Below are 16,248 nucleotides of genomic sequence, written 5' to 3'. Positions count from 1 at the left end.
TGGAGCAGCTCCACACTCGGGCACAGCGCAGCCTCCTCCCCAGGACAGCGCTGATTGCGACAAGCACTGTGAAAAGGACAGGAGCTTCACCAGCCAGGGAAATGGTACAAGCCTTCATGGCAGATTATGCACAAATTCACTGAACTAGCAAGTGCTGAACAACCCAAATTTAGCTTTGATTCTAAGGCCCCAGGCTGCAAGATTTTTTTAAGCCAGACGCTCCTCCGAATTTCACTGATGAAATCACAGCAGCAAGAAAAGCTGCTCTTTTAAACATGGGGGGGAAAAAAGTAATGTTGGAGCAACTCCACTTTGGGAACCCATTTGGAGCATAAAACACAGTAAGTAAGCTATCTAGCAGATTTCTGCCTAATTAGAGAGAAAAAAACGGGTCTTGTGATATTTTGGTTAGGCGACAATTTCTTCATTTCTTACCTTTTAATTTAAATCATAATATCCCAAGTATCTGTTGTAAACATAAATTTAAAACTGCAAGAGAAGTACTAAGTCACAGCACTAACTGAAAAATACTTAACATTAAATCAAGTTAATAAATGAAGTTTCCACTGAGGGATAAAACAAAAATTATTTCTAGCTTCCTGACTGTTGGGCCTATTATGGTCCAATAGTTTCTTAAGCATGTATAGGAGCTGTTTAACAGTAATTTGCCCAAGTGCCTTTTAAAGACAAAACCCCCAAATTTGATACCCAGTCTACACTGTTAACAGTTATTGCAATATTATCTAAAGAAGTCTGTTTATATTTGCACATAGACAGCTATACTACAATATAGTCCTGAGGTAAATAAGCTTATATAAACTATTAAATCAGAATTATTGCCCTCCAGGGATTAAATTTTCCTTACATGTTTTGGTTATTTCACATTCTGACAAAAAAAAAAAAACAACCAAGGAAAAAACATTTGTGGGCAGGGAAAGGAAAAAAGAGGGGTTGTCTTCACTCCTGCCTCTCATACAATATGTTTCTCCTGCTCCATGTTTTAGGAAGGAAAAGATGCCTAAAAAGGCTGTAAGGCTGTTTCCACGAAAAATTAATAATTGGTTTGAGTGTTTTGTTTGTTGTTGGGTTTTTTTTAACATCTCCAACAATAAAAGCATTCGTTTTTATGGTCAGGCTACAACACATACAAAAAGAGGTGAAATGATGGCCATAATTATTTCACAGAGCACCAGATGATGGGTCATATCCTATTTGCATTCCAGGCTGTATGCTGGCCATGATTAGATTTCTCTCATTAGAAGATCCGTGGATGGGAATAAATTCACAGATAATGGAGAGACAAGAGAGACTAAACTGGAGGGAGAGTGTAAGAGGTCAAACAGCAAAATGCACTAAATGTCATCACTCAGTAATATAAAGAGAAACACTATTACATTTACTTTCTCCTCACCCTATGTCCATAATGTGTGGTGTCCCAGAGAATCTCAACATCTCACAGCAACAAATGTTTTTCGCTTCAGTGTGATTTTTTTTCCTTAAATCTCATGGAAAGAGTAAAAGTAGCTTGATGTTTCACCTCTTCCCAATATGAAAATAACTAAAATTTTTCTTTTCAAAATATAACACTACCTAACATGAAAATAATTAAAGTTTTTCTTTTCAAAAAACAACTCTCAATCAATAATATGAGGCTGCCCTGGGTCTGTGCCTGTCTTTAAAAATACACACTTTTAATTGGAGTTATGAAGTTAATTTACACACAGCTCAAAAGGGACAACTTCCATCTATCAAGATCTGTCAAATATTTGTTTCAAAGACCTGAATGAAAATTAAGAGTTTCTTCCTACAATCTGTTGATTTATAACACTATAACAATGTACGGCTTTGTGCCTAACACACATTACAGAGATTTAAAACAAACACCATCAATAAATTCCATTTTTCCGTGTCTACAGAACATCAAAGAATCTTCTCAAATTTGGAACTACACAAAAATATTCTCTATTAAAATGTACAATTTTTAAAAAAACCAAATCATGGAGAAACACCACCTAAAACTGCCTTTCCTTTAAGCTCAGGCTAAGGAATAAAGTCTACCAAAAATATCCGTGAAGCATTTGAGGAGGGGGGAAGCTATACATTACTCTATTCTTGCCTGGTTTCTGCAATAAAAAAATCAAACTGGTCATGAGGAAAACAGATTTTCCATCTTAGCAAGAAAATAATCTTTCCCAACTCTTGTTTTTGCCCATGATGGTAATTGGTAAGTGACCTTCCTGCCTTTACCTCCATCCACAAACTTCTCCCTCTTAGTTCCTGCTCCTCTGCTATTGAGGAGCAGTGAGAGAGGAGCTGGGTGGGATCTGGAGAACACCAAGCAGGGCCAATCTCTGTCTGGAACAAGTGCACAGGCCTCGTGCTCAAAGCCAGATACTTATTCTGTGATTTACAGAGCTGCTCAGCTCTGTAGAGCTGAGCTTGGGGAGGACTGAAACCTCTGAAACCTTCACCACGAAGATTAAATGGTTTTGTAAATCACAAAATCCTAAAGAAACAAACAAATTTTTAAAAATATTATTTGGAAGGATCCAAAAAATTGAAAGGAAAAATGTCAGTGAAAAATGGCTATAACCAGCATGTTTGCCTAATCTCCAATATATTTTTCAATTCCTCTTACCAGCTGGAAGTGAATAGGAAAAAGAATCCTCTACTGGAGCAGCTAAGATGTTAAGGTGCACTGTGTCATTATGGCATGCACATCTTATGCATGCAGCAATATGAAACGTGCACTTAAGGCCTAGAGCTTCACATCTGCAACTTTCACAGTGGCGCTGCAGAACTGCTGAAGTGAAGGAAAGCAGCTTTTTTTGGGCACAGTTAGGTAAAGGAGAAAGTAAACCTAAGTGTCTCTCTCTCTATATTACTGAAGGAAAGGAAAAGAGCTTTGTCTGTCTGAGACCAGGGAGGTGCTGCACAGAACACAACAGGACTGTCATGATCCACACCATGCTCGTGGTGCAGCTGTGACAGCGGCCACACGACTTGGAAATGGATGCTCAGGGTGGTGGTGTTGCCAGGCTGATGAAAATAAGTTTGTGTGCAGCCTTCCCTCTCCCAGAACTGCTCGCTTTCAAGTACTCCAGTAATCTGCTGAATACAGAGCTGGAGAGCCATGCAAGAAAAGAAATTGTGCAGCATGACATTGCAGAAGCTGGTCCCTGGGGGAAAAGGGCTCTCCTCTCATTATCCACATAAAACAAATAACCCTTGTTGCTGCTGAACAGCTCTTTGTAATAATTCAGGCTCATTTTCACTTCAGATTAATCTTTACTAGTACAAGTATGAAAAATACAGTAACTATAATGTAGAGGAACACTTAATCTATTAATGACCATCACAGGAATCAAAGAACCTTGTGAATGATTGGCAGAGAATTAAAATTGAAATGAAAGTATGTTCATTAAATCCAAAAATCCAGTAGTTGCAACTCAGATCTCTCCAAGAAGCTGGGATGAGGAGGATAAGGTTTATTTTAAAAGCACCCTTCATGATACTGTATTGTTTAACTGGCAGCAATCAAAACTCACAACAAGTAATATTGATGCATTACACACAGAAACCTCCATGCTGGGACTTCAGACTCTCCACAGACTCTGAAAATAATCCAACACTCCTTTTAGGAAATACCTGAAAGGATACAGTACCTTAGCCAAAATTTGAGATAGGAAAAGATCATTACACCAGACCTTACAATCCTACTGCCAACTTACTGTCCTATTAAAGGATAATAACCTCCAGTTTCAACAGGTTTGCAGGGTAAAAGCAAACTTTGCTATTTCTGCTACAAACACCAGGTAACACTAGACACTCAGTGGATATAGAAAAGTTTTCACCCCCTCAAGGCACAAAAATATTAAAGGGAAGCCCTTCTGGTCACAAATTAAAATTTAAACAACTGTTTGTTTTCTCAAATACCAATCCACTGCTACAGTCTTATTCAACCAGTCTTCTTCCCTAGGCTCTAAACTGTATTTTACTTTGCTGAACAAAACATTTACTCAAATACTCTTCAGTGGTCACAAATTATCTATGGATAATCATCTAATATTTATGGACATAAACCTCTCTTGGGAATTTTTTCCAGAGCCCATTCTAAACTCCCATGAGGAGTCTCAGCCATTGTACTGGCCTAAGTATCTGCTGGAAGGACAGATGCTTTTTTTGCAGAAAAAAAGAAAAATTACCCCAAGGACAACACGCATCATCTGAGCTCTTGGATGTGCCAGTGGAAGTCAAGGGTCTGCTGAAGTGTATGACAGCAACAGCACAGCAACCTCTGGCTCCCAGATAACTTAAAGAAACTGACTGGAGAGGTAAAAAAGGGGCTGAAAAGCTCTTTCCTTCTCCCCAGCTTAGGATCCTTATCTTGCACCACCTCTCCAAGGGCTTTCCAACATCTCATTTCTGTATGGAGAGCTGCCAAACATTGCCTGCATCTCCTCAGTCATAACAAAGAAGATTCATACAAGGAATATTTGCAAATATCAACTCATCTGGTTTCCAAAGAGCATTTTACCATCACATTTCATAGCATTTTCTGTGGCAAAAGTCACAGTGTTTTCTGGAGAACATGAGAGTATAATTTGCTGCTTTCTAGCCACAGCTGTTAAAAACCTGTAATCAATAGGTTCAAGTAATCCATATTATGGCATAAGCAAGAACACTGACATTGGTTTGAACACCACCAACATGGATTGAGTTTGAAAAACCAAAACATGTATAAACCTTTATATATCTTTATAATCTTTCCTTATTAATTCAAACTAGAATGCTCATTTTCCACTACTATTATAAGCAGCTTCCTTCTCTAAAGACATTTAGGATCACAAGTTGCTATTTGGTCAATTTTCAGTTTCATGTGTAAATGCCTCAAAATAAACACTGCTTTTCTAAAACTTTAAATATGAGAAATTAGTGTGAAGTTTTTCAAGCTCAAAATAGGTGAATTATTATAGCCATGAAAGCACGTTAGAAAAAAGAAACCTCTCTACATTTATCAACAACTGAAACTGACATAGAGCATTAAAGGAGACCTACTGATACAATTTTTACTATAAAAACTATGAACTTTAACTTCTTATATTTGTTTCCCTATTTCCCTATTTTTCTCATTTCTGTTTACCATTTTGAACTGTCATTAATCTGGAAGTTCTCCAAAGAGGCAAACCCTCAACAGTAAACTTGACTGTAAAAAAAAAAAAAAAAAAGAGGTGCCAACATTTCTTTTAAATATTTGGTTTAAATATATATTTCTAGTCTAAGCAGGAGAAACAACAGCAAGAAAAGACTGCAAGCTCTGACATTGTGACATTGACCTTGAAACAATCTTCTTTAGTGTTACTTTTCACTTACTGCACTAGTTAAGCCCTAACAATGCAGTGGATCATTACCAGAAGGAAAAATACTCCTGCCTGCTTGATATTTTGATGTGCCACATGAAATAACATTCCTGTTTAAAAGACCTTCACAACTCTGGTTTTTCCTCATGGCACAATCTTACACATTATCCACATGCCACCTCCACACTGTTTATGCAGCCACACTTACAGGATCTCCTTGCTGCAAGAAGGACCTCAAGTGCCCTCAACATCAAAACCTGTGTTCTGATAACAGGAGGCAGTACCAGGAACAGCTTCCCATAAGCTGCATCAGTAAGGTTCATATTTCATTATCTGCCCGTGGCTTTGTGCTTCAGAGCAATTTCATATATTTTATTTATACAATAATGTTTATATTTATTATATTTATACAATTTTGTTGCCAGAAAGGCAGTTTAACTTACATTGATAGTCCCAATGACTGTTAGCCAGAAACGTTATACTTAAAATACCCATTTTCAAAATCTTTATCAAATTACTTACTGATTTTGTGAAGTCCACCTGATTCTAAAACTCCAGGGGAGGTCATAAATGCTTCAGGGATACATCATTATTATTAACATATGTAGAGAAAAGTGAAAGTTTTTAGCATATGCTTTAAAGCACCTTTAAAGCACTAAAACAGTTCCAATTTACATAACTATTTCATTTCAAGCTGCAAGACTTTGCTAGCACAAACTGTTTCAAGTTTTCAGTATTTTTAACAAATTCAAAATGGAATGCATTGATCACTTTTTGTAACAGCTTATCAGATGGTTGATTGATTGTAATCAGACTGAACACAGACAGTGGAATTTCTCTAGAAGTACAAGCCCATCTTTCCCTTTGTACAAGTACCCAATGACATTATAAGCATAAAGGAGAGTACCCATGATATTTTTCTAGCCCCATACAGGGATCCATTGTGTCTCTGACATTGCTGCTTCTAGCCAGTTCAGCCCTTCTGCAGCTTGGACCTTCTTGCCCCCCATGATAGATCACTTCTTGGTCACAAACTACCAAATTCAGTTACTGCTTGAATTTCCTCCTCACAGGCTTCAAAGCTTTGGGTTCATCCTCTTTTAAACCTCTCTGGGACAATATTTTTTCAATCTCTCATACTTTTTGGATTAGCAGCAATCTCATTCCTCAGCTTTGTCTCAAGGGATAATAGGAAGGAATTAAATCCTTTCATGATTCTGACTTGACTGAAAAAAAAAAAATGCAATAGAAGTTACACAGTTTCTGTCTGGTTTTGACAGAAGAGCTCCCAGTCTCCCACTCCAAGGAAGGCAGGCAGTTCTGCTGCTGGCAGGATGCGAGAATTCAGGGTAGTTGCTATTCATAAGAAGTACAAAGTCATCTGCTTGTCTAAAGAAGACTGCCTCAAAGTGACTGGTACCCCTGACTCTTCAGGCAAACTTCACCAGTTCTCTTCCCCGTTTTGGGTGATCTCTTGATGTTACTAAAGACAAGGTTTGTTACAGTGCAGGGCTTTCCCTGTCCTTGGGGATTGTTTCTGTGAGCAGCCACTGCTTGGAGTGAGGTTTCACTTATTACCTCTCCTCCAACAGGTGCTCCAGATGGAGCAAAGTGATCACATAATGGAAGTTTGGAGGCCAGCCCAGAAGCTTTGCCATCTTCTGCTGGGGCATCACTCTGTCCTGTTACTTCAAAAGCCAGGAAAGTATGTTGGAATATAAACCTCCTGCCCAGCACTTTGCATATGAAATTGCTGCATTAGGAAATAAAAAAGCTTGCTTGTAATTAGAGGAGAAAAATTCAAAATGGTAATCTGTTTGAAAGAAAGGCAGAAAGTGCTAACAACTGCTACTGGGTTTGGGGTTTTATTCCTACTGGAAAAAAAACAGGAATACAGAAAGTAACAACCAATAGAAAACACTTAATTGCAAAAGGCCAAATAAGTTACACAAACCCAAACCATAGGCCACTGATACTAGGAAAAAATAAATGGTAGGGTTCTGCTGATTGCTGATGTTATTGATGGCCACTACAACAACATTTCTGTGGCACCTAATTACCAAGGGGCTTAGCAATTTTTGATTGTATTTAATATATGACTGTCTGCCTGCATGGAGTAAGACAAACCAGATCTAACTGAAACTTGAAAGAACATCCTGTCTTCCTGAGAACCATTAATTTATGATGTATGAATTTATGAAACTGTTCTGAAAGGAATAGTGTACAATAAGTTCCCAGATAAAGCAATATTTAACTGTCAGAAATAACTGTGCTAGCTCACTGGTTTATACTCCTGAACACTGAAAAAAAAAAATACCTTCCTTCCCCCCCATGGTTAAGAGTTTTCATATTTGCACAGCAGACAAAACTTAAATTGGAACTCACAGTTATGATAATGCTTTTAAACACTCACAACTGTGAAACATTTCCCTGCTTTACCATCTAGCAAATTGCATCTAATTACTCCACCTGTCCCAATTCTCACATATGATTTACATACAATTTTGTAACATTTTTAAGTAAATTGTTCTTTTTACATCAAGTGAGGCTCAGCTATTTAAAACTAAATCCCTAACATTGCCCCTACTCTACCTGCAAATCAGTACATCTGTTTTCTGATCTCAGTGCTCCAAGTAGAACTTTGCACTTTATAAAATAAATGTTTATTTTACAACTGAAAATCTTCGTTGTAGTTTTAAAGTACAGGAACATGCAAATACCCTTTGTGTAAATAACAGCCTCCTCTGGGACTTCTAATAACCATAAGCAAAAATTAAAGGCAAAACCCATTCATTTGCTATGCAGTTGCATTATATTTTTATCTTCATAAAGGAGCTCAAAAGACCTCAGATGCCCATCAGGGCTAAGTATGAACACAGCTAAAAAGGCAATATAAAGTGCACACTGCAAGAAGAAGTTTTACTATCAGCTGGAGAACCAGTGCTAACACTGAACTTTTCCTCTTTCCACTGGTTGACAATAAAACTTAATTTTGGAGGAGGGACCATCTATTGCCCTGGCACAGATCATAGCTATAAGACATCCTATGGCAAAAGTGTAAAAACAAATACTATGTTTTTAAAGTCATCGTATCTTCCTGAAAATTATTTTGGTGGGGCTTTTTAATGCCACTGATTCCTGAGCAGTCTCCAAAAGGCTCCTCAGTTACTCTTACATATGCTACGTTCAAGGTTAAATCAAGAAAAAAAAAACAAAAAAAACCCCAAAAAAACTACAAAACAACTTTTGCATTTCCCAAATTCCAGGACCTGGCAGTGCACATACCTGGATCAGCAAACACCATATAAAGGTTAACAGTGCTCAATCATTCTACAGGGTTTCTGCAAGGCCCATTTATTCTCCATGGCCTTGGACATACCACACTGTGCACCACCAACCAAGAGCCACCTCATGACACAGTCTTCCAACACTCAGCCTTGCAGTTTGGGTTGGCTTTTTCCAGTCCTTACTTCTGGCTATTTCTATTAACTCAATTTAGCTTTAAACAGAGGGGCCTACAGATGCCAACTCTAATTTCCAAGCCCTTATATCACAGCCTTGACCAGACTGGCACAAAAGACTGAAGTGGTGAACTACATTTCTGAAATGCTGCCATCTGATTCTCATCCCACACAAATATGTAATTTAAGTAATGAAAAAAAAGCTTTCGTCTCAAACATCAGCTTCTTCAAAGCTCTTGAAATAAGTAAAATGCTGGAATTTGCATTGAGTCATGACAAGAGAGGTGTAAAAGTAAGAGATAACCTTCTGAACAACAATAAAAAGAACATCCTTAATGTCAGGCAAAGAGAAAGTAATTACATTTTTAAAGACTGTCAGTTTAAAAACATACAGTTTAAAGAACTAAAATGGTTTTAGCTCTTTTCACAATTTTGTGAAGTCTTCATATTTTTTAAGCTTTGCCTTACTTATAAAATGTTTTATATTCCATATTACTTTCCTCACAAGAAAATTGAAACTAATTTGTTAACATAAACCTCTGTCAGTGAAATTTAAAGGGAAATGTATTTCCCTCAGCTATTAAGACATACAGTAACTCACATACTGAAGTAATTTCTACTCTAAGCCCTCAAGGGAACAAGAATAGGAACGGAATATTACAGCAGAATTTGGGATGAACACAGGCCTCGTGCACAGTGACTGTGTGAGCACAAGGCTTGGGAAGAAATACTGACCAGTGATGGCCATTTAACTTGGAGATTCCCACTATAAAGAGTTACCAGGCAGTTGTCCCCCCCGGTCAGTGCTACAAGAGGACAAGCAGAAAGCAAAAGAAGAGAATGATTGCTAAGCAGGAAAATTTCTGGCTGTTTGCTGGAAAACATTGCTTTCCTCCCTCAGTATAGGCAATGCAAGGTTCAGTTTCAGGTTGAGTTGAGCACAACACAACAGGGAAGCAGCAGCACAACTTCACTGCACAGCTCTGCAGCAGGTGCAAGGCCAACAGCCAGGCTCAGCTTCCTTAACTCAAAAGCTTTGTTGCACATAATCCAACAATTATACAATCAACCTTGGCAAACAAACCAACACAAACCCAACAAAAAAAAAAAACAAGTTTAACAACGGCTTTCCTCTTTCTTCCCTCCTTTCTCATGGGAAGTAGCTTTCCAGAGCATTCAAAGGGATTTCCAGCCCCCAAGAAGATTAAAAACAAGAGCCATGCTTCTTCCATTACGTGCATTAAGCTCAGCAGAAGGTATCCGAGATTGTCCCAGTTAGAACATGGAAAAGGGATTAAAGGCAAATAGTGCCAGCTTCAGCCATTTACTCCTTCCAATTCCTTTCCAGTTCACACTGTAATATTCCTGCCTTATTTAAATTTATGACACTTTTAAAGTTCTAACAGGGTTGCCAAGAGACATTTGTACCAGTTCATGTCACAGTGTCAGTGTGAGAGCTGAGTGCAGCTGCTTGGAAGGTTTGGAAGTGATCAAGAATGTTTCTTTTCTTCTGAGACAGTAGCAGCTGCAGGACTAGTCTTCATCCTTCTCAGCTGAATCAGAGTAGTTTGGATGACCACATACAATGTTTGTAACAGCAAAATTCAGAGCACTTCTAAACCTTCACACTTAAAACACAAAATAAAAACACAGCACAGAAAACTGAGTGACACACTTGCCCACTGAAGCTTGTTGCCCACTTTGATACTTTAAACATGTCACTAGGTCCAGCAAATCTGAAGCATAAGTAGGAGACAGCTCTGCCAAATGCTTTTATTGAGGAAGAGAAATGCATCAATACAACAAAAGACATTTATTCTATTAAACAGTTTCCACACCTAGGGAGAACAATGGCAAAGCTGAGATACACAATCAGGTGAGACACACTGAGCAGACGATGCCACAAGTCTGTGAGCATCTGACTCCCACAGCCCCAGTGCTCATAATTTGCTTCTGTAGGTGACAGTGACAACCAGGACAACTTATGTGACAACTTCTCTCCACTTGCAGTACAAAACTAGAGAAACCTCAAAGGACACCTCATTCTCTGTGCAGTAAATCATCCTCTGTCTTGCCTTTTAATTTGCCAAGGAATCAACTAAGACAAATGCTACCCAGGCAGAAGGGGGAACACCCAAACCAACAGATGAGGGAAAAGCAAATGAGAAAATTCCTGTCCAAAACATCCTGAAATCTGGTGATTTTGTCCACCTTATTCAGGCCTGACATAACAGAAGGTGGTGTCTACCAGAACATTACTGGACTAAACCCAAGGAAATAAGGAGAAAGTTGCACATTTGACAACTATAAGTTTCTCACACATTTTCCAGGTGGTGTTTTAGAGGGAAAGGGAATAATTATTCAAATGCCAACACTTAGGCATAAGAGTGTAACATACCTTTATTTCTCTTCAAAAGGATGAATAGTTGCACATTCAACTGATAAGGACATGGCTGAGCCCTAAGATAAAACTGTATGACTGCTATTTTCTAAGCATGGTCATGGAACAAAATTGCTTTCAATCACAAGTCAGCATAGTTCAAATGACTGACAGGGGATTTTTGCTCAAGAATAGGCAAACTCTGTGACAAGTGGTCTTTAGGATGTTCTTGCAATATCAAAGTGTGTAAAAAACAGCTCTCCTAAACAATAGTGTCTTCCATGTGGTTCATGTGAAGAGCTGCTGCTTATTTATTCACATAAACTAAGCAACATCTGTGATGTGGAACAGAACAGCAACACAGATTAATTAGAGAGGCTCCAAAACAGTGAGGACAAAAGTATAAGACTGTAGATAAAGACATTTGCCACAAATACTTGAAAAGATCAGGCAGCATCAAAAATTTTGCTGTGTAGCACTTACCACTTTTCCAGTGGTAAGCTCAGCATTATAACAGTACATCGAGGATAAAACCAAAACAAACACTGTTTAAACATTGAAAACCCAGGGAATGAACAAAAGTGGCATTTTTAAGGTTTACCTTTCTAGGGTTTCCTGGAGGGTAGAATTTGTGGTATATCTAAAAATAAAGAAATTAGATTGAAGAGAGTTAAAACTGGTAGACAGAATAATCTCTGTAGTAGTACAAAAACATGGTGCTTAAATGCAAAGATAACATTAGTAGGGTCTACTGTGGAGCAATCCAAAGGCCATGAGCACTGTGCAGCAAAGATCTCAGGAATGCGCTCACTATACCTTACAGAAAATATAGTGTGGAGCATCAGCATCTGAAGTATGAAGACACAAATATACCACACAGCTGACTAATGTCACCATAAGTGCTTCACCTCCCATTGAATTATGATGTCTCATTGTGTCATGAGGATATTGCATAAACCAAAGTCCTACATGAAAAAAAAAATTAAATCTGTGTATGCTGTAAATCAGTTCATCCAGTTTTTCTGAGGAGATCCACACAGTGTCACAGGGCAAAAGATTGAGTGCCTCAAAAAGGAAAAGAAAAAATAAAGGGTGTGAAATATTGAGATGCTAGGCAGAAGGAAGTGCCTGCACAGCACCAAAGAGAGTGTGACATCTCTGCAGCTCTGCCAAAACCTACAGAGGCAAAGAAACTACAAGATCAAGTCTATAGAGAAAAAAACACAAAAGGAAAAAAACCACAACAGGATAGAGACAGCAGCACACTCTCCTTTTAAGCATCCCAGTGTTTTGCATTTGAGCACCCACAGTGCTTGACCAAATGCTTTCCAACAAGGAGAGCAGAGATACGACTGCATAAACAATTTCTTGGCAGGGGTTGGGAAGGAGGCCAAGCAGATATCATGGAGCTAGGACACAAGAACCATTCTTGGATCTCTACAGAGTTAGGACTATCCAACTGCTCAGTTCCTCAGGTGAAAAAGCAGGAAGTTGGACTTGCCAATCTAATGAAGCACTGGCTTTTTATGGAAGTCCATCTGTTACAACTCTCTGCTCAAAATACAAGGAATAGAAGAATCAAAAAAGAAAGCCAACATGATTCCAGAAAAGAACATTATTCTACTTGCTCTCCTACATCTATTTGAAATATACAGAAACTATTTGATCAGCCCAGCTGTTAAGATGAAAAGCAAAGAGGTTTGTTTTTTGGGTTTTTTTGGTTTTTTTTTTTTTTTGTTGTTGTTTTTTTTTTTTTTAATTTCAGGAGTTGTCTGGAGTTTGTGGTTTGGTTTTTGGTTGTGTTGGAGTTTTTGAAATAGTATTTATACATTCCCACAGTATAGCTGCTCACTATGAGGTGTTTAATTTCTACATCCACTACACTTAGCTAAGCTTTAAATTGCAGACACATCTCTACTTTCATTGTGAAAAAAAAATATGCAATGTGGCAAAACTTAGTTGGAATAAGAATGTGCTCTACTGTCACTGATTGGCCAGACAATATCATCTGAGCAACTTCATTATAGAAACAGTCCCACAGAGAACACTGCCTAGAATGGCTCCTTTTCTACTACTCTTCTAAAAGAGTTATTTAAAACTCCTTTAAGAAACTAAGCTCAACACTTCCTTTGGTTTTTGTTACAGTGGGAACATAGTGATTATCTTGAAATGGTGGAAATTCAGAATGTACTTACTTTAGCTATCTATCTAAAGATCAGCTAATTCTCTATATTCATATGAAAATAGTGGCACAAGGTATTCCCTTTCCCAAATGAATATCTTATGCACAATAACCCCAGTAATGAAAAATAAATTATTTTCACATCATGTCCTGAGTTTTTATCCCAAGATTTAATTTGAATACAAAACTTTTTACTAATCAACAAAATAATAGAAGTCAAATAGTATCATTGAATAATTCATTACAATCTTCTCACTACAAAGACAAACAATAAACCTTTTCAGCAATTATTTGGTCATAATTCTAAACAAACAATAGGTTCTGCCTCTATAAACACTGACCTGGCTCTAATTTATTAGTTATGCAAAATATTACACAGATCACTCAACAATCCATCCTTAATGTACCTGAAGAGGTCTTTACAATCCCTAGTGAATAATGCATGTTTCCATTTTGCCATTCTCCTAAAGCATAAAAGCACCACCGTTAATTCAGCTCTTTGAGATCTGGACACCAAAGACCAGCCAAAAAGCTGAAGGAGAAATTGCTTTAAAACTCCAATTTATTTTCCCAAATGGATGAACTAAATAGTCCTAAATATATTTGAAATAAACCAGCAGCATCTGAAGAGACTGGCCATATGCTAAACTGTCACTCTCCCATAGCGAGTGATGAATTAAGCTGGTTGTGTAGCTGGCTGCTTACTACAATACTGTTCATGTCACTCACATATGCTGCTTTGGCAGTTTTTACAGCTTTTTGTAAACCAAGCTGCACATTAGATTTGAGAACAAATTACAGCTTAAGATCAGCTAAAAGCACTGAGCTCATGACTGATTTCCAAAGAACTGCAAGAAAGAAACACTACAGAAGATTGGAAAGGTATAAAGAAAAATTGCAGTACCTTTGAAACCTGCATGATTAAAAAAGCATGAGAAAACTCCAGCCAGCTAGACCTGAGACCAGTATTCAGTGTTTTCTGGGATCTGTGCAATTTTCTGTCTGTAAAATCTATGGCAAAGAGAATTCACAGAGGGAGGAGAACATTCATCCACAGCACCTGGGGAATATATACCAGGATCTTAACTAGCTGTTAAGAGGTACGGAGGTAAAAGAATCCTTATGTCAGTGGCCTAATAGCCAAGAGGCTGCACAGTAAAATATGCAAAAAAGCAGTGAAATGCTTCTAGTAGGTATGTCTGAATTCCTAGACAAGGTTCTGGTTACTCAAGAGTTGCAGCAACAAAACCAAGCAAATCAATCCTTGGAGCATTGGTGTCAGAGGAGCAAACCATCACAGTGTGTCTGTGGCCAAAAGGAACAAGAACTCGGGTCTTTATGGTATTTCTTACATTTCATAGGAATGTCAGTCCCCAAATTACCCAGAATTTACATTAGGAAAAAAAAGTGTTATTTTGACAGCTTTATAATCCAGGTGCCCAGCATTATCACATTATCTATAAAATCTCTTCTGATAAACTAGAAGCTGAGGGATTTGGGTTGCAGATTTGTGGTGAGGGGAGAAGTGGAATACACCTTTACTTTCTGTAAACACAAAAGTACTTTTAAAGGAGTCCTCTGAATTATGATATTTTTCATAAGCTGGATTCATCTTGCTCTTGATTAATTTTCTCTTCATTTACTTTTAGGATACACTGAAGCTTCTGTAAATGACAGAACTGCACACTCTGTTCTTCCCACAGCTGCCTGTGTGCCCTGTGTAATAGAGAGCAGAGTTTGAGAGAGCACAGATGCAGAGATCCATGGAGGCACAGGGCAGCACCCAGTGCAAGTCCCTGCCCATGGTTACCCTGCTGAGTGGTGCTGCAACAGCCAGGCCTAAAGACAGTGTTAAATGCAGGGATGCACACAGCTGTGAATGGTGCTTTGTGAAATACTGGGTTTAGGTTTAAACTCAGGAGCAGGCACCTCTAAGCCTGACCTAACACCTTCACTGATGTCTGTTACACTCCTTTGTCAGGTAGTGGAGATAGCATTTACTGAGGAAAGAAATTTAATTGCTTTCCATCTGTAATAAATTTGGCTCCAGGTTAAGCATCCCAGACAAGGTCTACCCTGTTATTTGCCCCATGATGAGAAAGAATTTGAAATATCCAATGTTTCCATTACCTGGAACAGTAACTACATGCCAGACAGGACCAGTTACACTAAAATATCCATTGTCACATATAAAAGCTTCTCCAATCCAATAATGAGAAGAACAATTTGGTAACAGTAAGGCTTCACCTTTTTAAGATGCAGACAAGAAAAATATCCATGTATTTCAACAGCAATATTTAACTGTACCATTGGTAGGACTCTGGAATTTTTATGTTAGGGTAAAAGTTTTAGACAGATTATCTCAGTTACTGATTTTACATTTCAACAATAATAGAAGTGTAACATTTCGGGGAGAAGTTTTAAGAGTTTTTCCCTAGGGCCTTTTCTATCATATACTCCCTCTCACACCACTCAGTCTATGTTCTGAAATTACATGGGGGCTCAGGTTAGTCCCATTACTCACTAACACAAGTAGCCAGAGAAAACAGACATAGATATGTTAGAAGATCTTCCTGAAAATCTCTGTACATTCTACAGAAGATTACTACTTCCCCTCGAGGTTAGCAGCAGCTAACCTTCAGCTGATGCATGAATTCTGAAGAGATCCTTCTCTTCAGAACTGGTACATTTTAAATGTTGAAATTATGTACCTGGTCCCATTTCAACACAGGCTTTTGTAGCATTTTAATGTCTTGCTGTTTAGTAGCTGGGAGCCAGCAAAGGGGATATGAATGCTATTACTGGTAGCTAATGGATATTCTTCTTGAGTTCAACTGCTGAACTACATTTTGAATAAAGGGCTCA

At 38.1% G+C, this 16,248-nt stretch overlaps 1 protein-coding gene across 2 annotated transcripts in view; it reads right to left on the bottom strand.

The window, feature by feature from the left end:
- ANK3 (ankyrin 3) overlaps positions 1–16,248 on the bottom strand; it is a 336,993-nt gene that overhangs the window by 290,731 nt on the left and 30,014 nt on the right. Inside the window, exon 2 of one of the 2 annotated variants that reach the window (XM_085583159.1) lies at positions 11,803–11,841. The exons of the other annotated variant lie outside the window; for it this stretch is intronic. Within the exon in view, the coding sequence (XP_085439285.1) occupies positions 11,803–11,841 (39 nt within the window). The remainder of the gene's footprint in view (positions 1–11,802; positions 11,842–16,248) is intronic. 2 annotated transcript variants of the gene reach the window in all.

The sequence above is a fragment of the Lonchura striata genome, chromosome 6, assembly GCF_050655825.1.
Source record: "Lonchura striata isolate lonStrDom1 chromosome 6, ASM5065582v1, whole genome shotgun sequence".
In the NCBI taxonomy this organism is placed as follows: domain Eukaryota; kingdom Metazoa; phylum Chordata; class Aves; order Passeriformes; family Estrildidae; genus Lonchura; species Lonchura striata.
The sequence above is the reverse complement of the archived record's forward strand: the minus strand, read 5'-3'. Positions and strand labels throughout refer to the sequence as shown.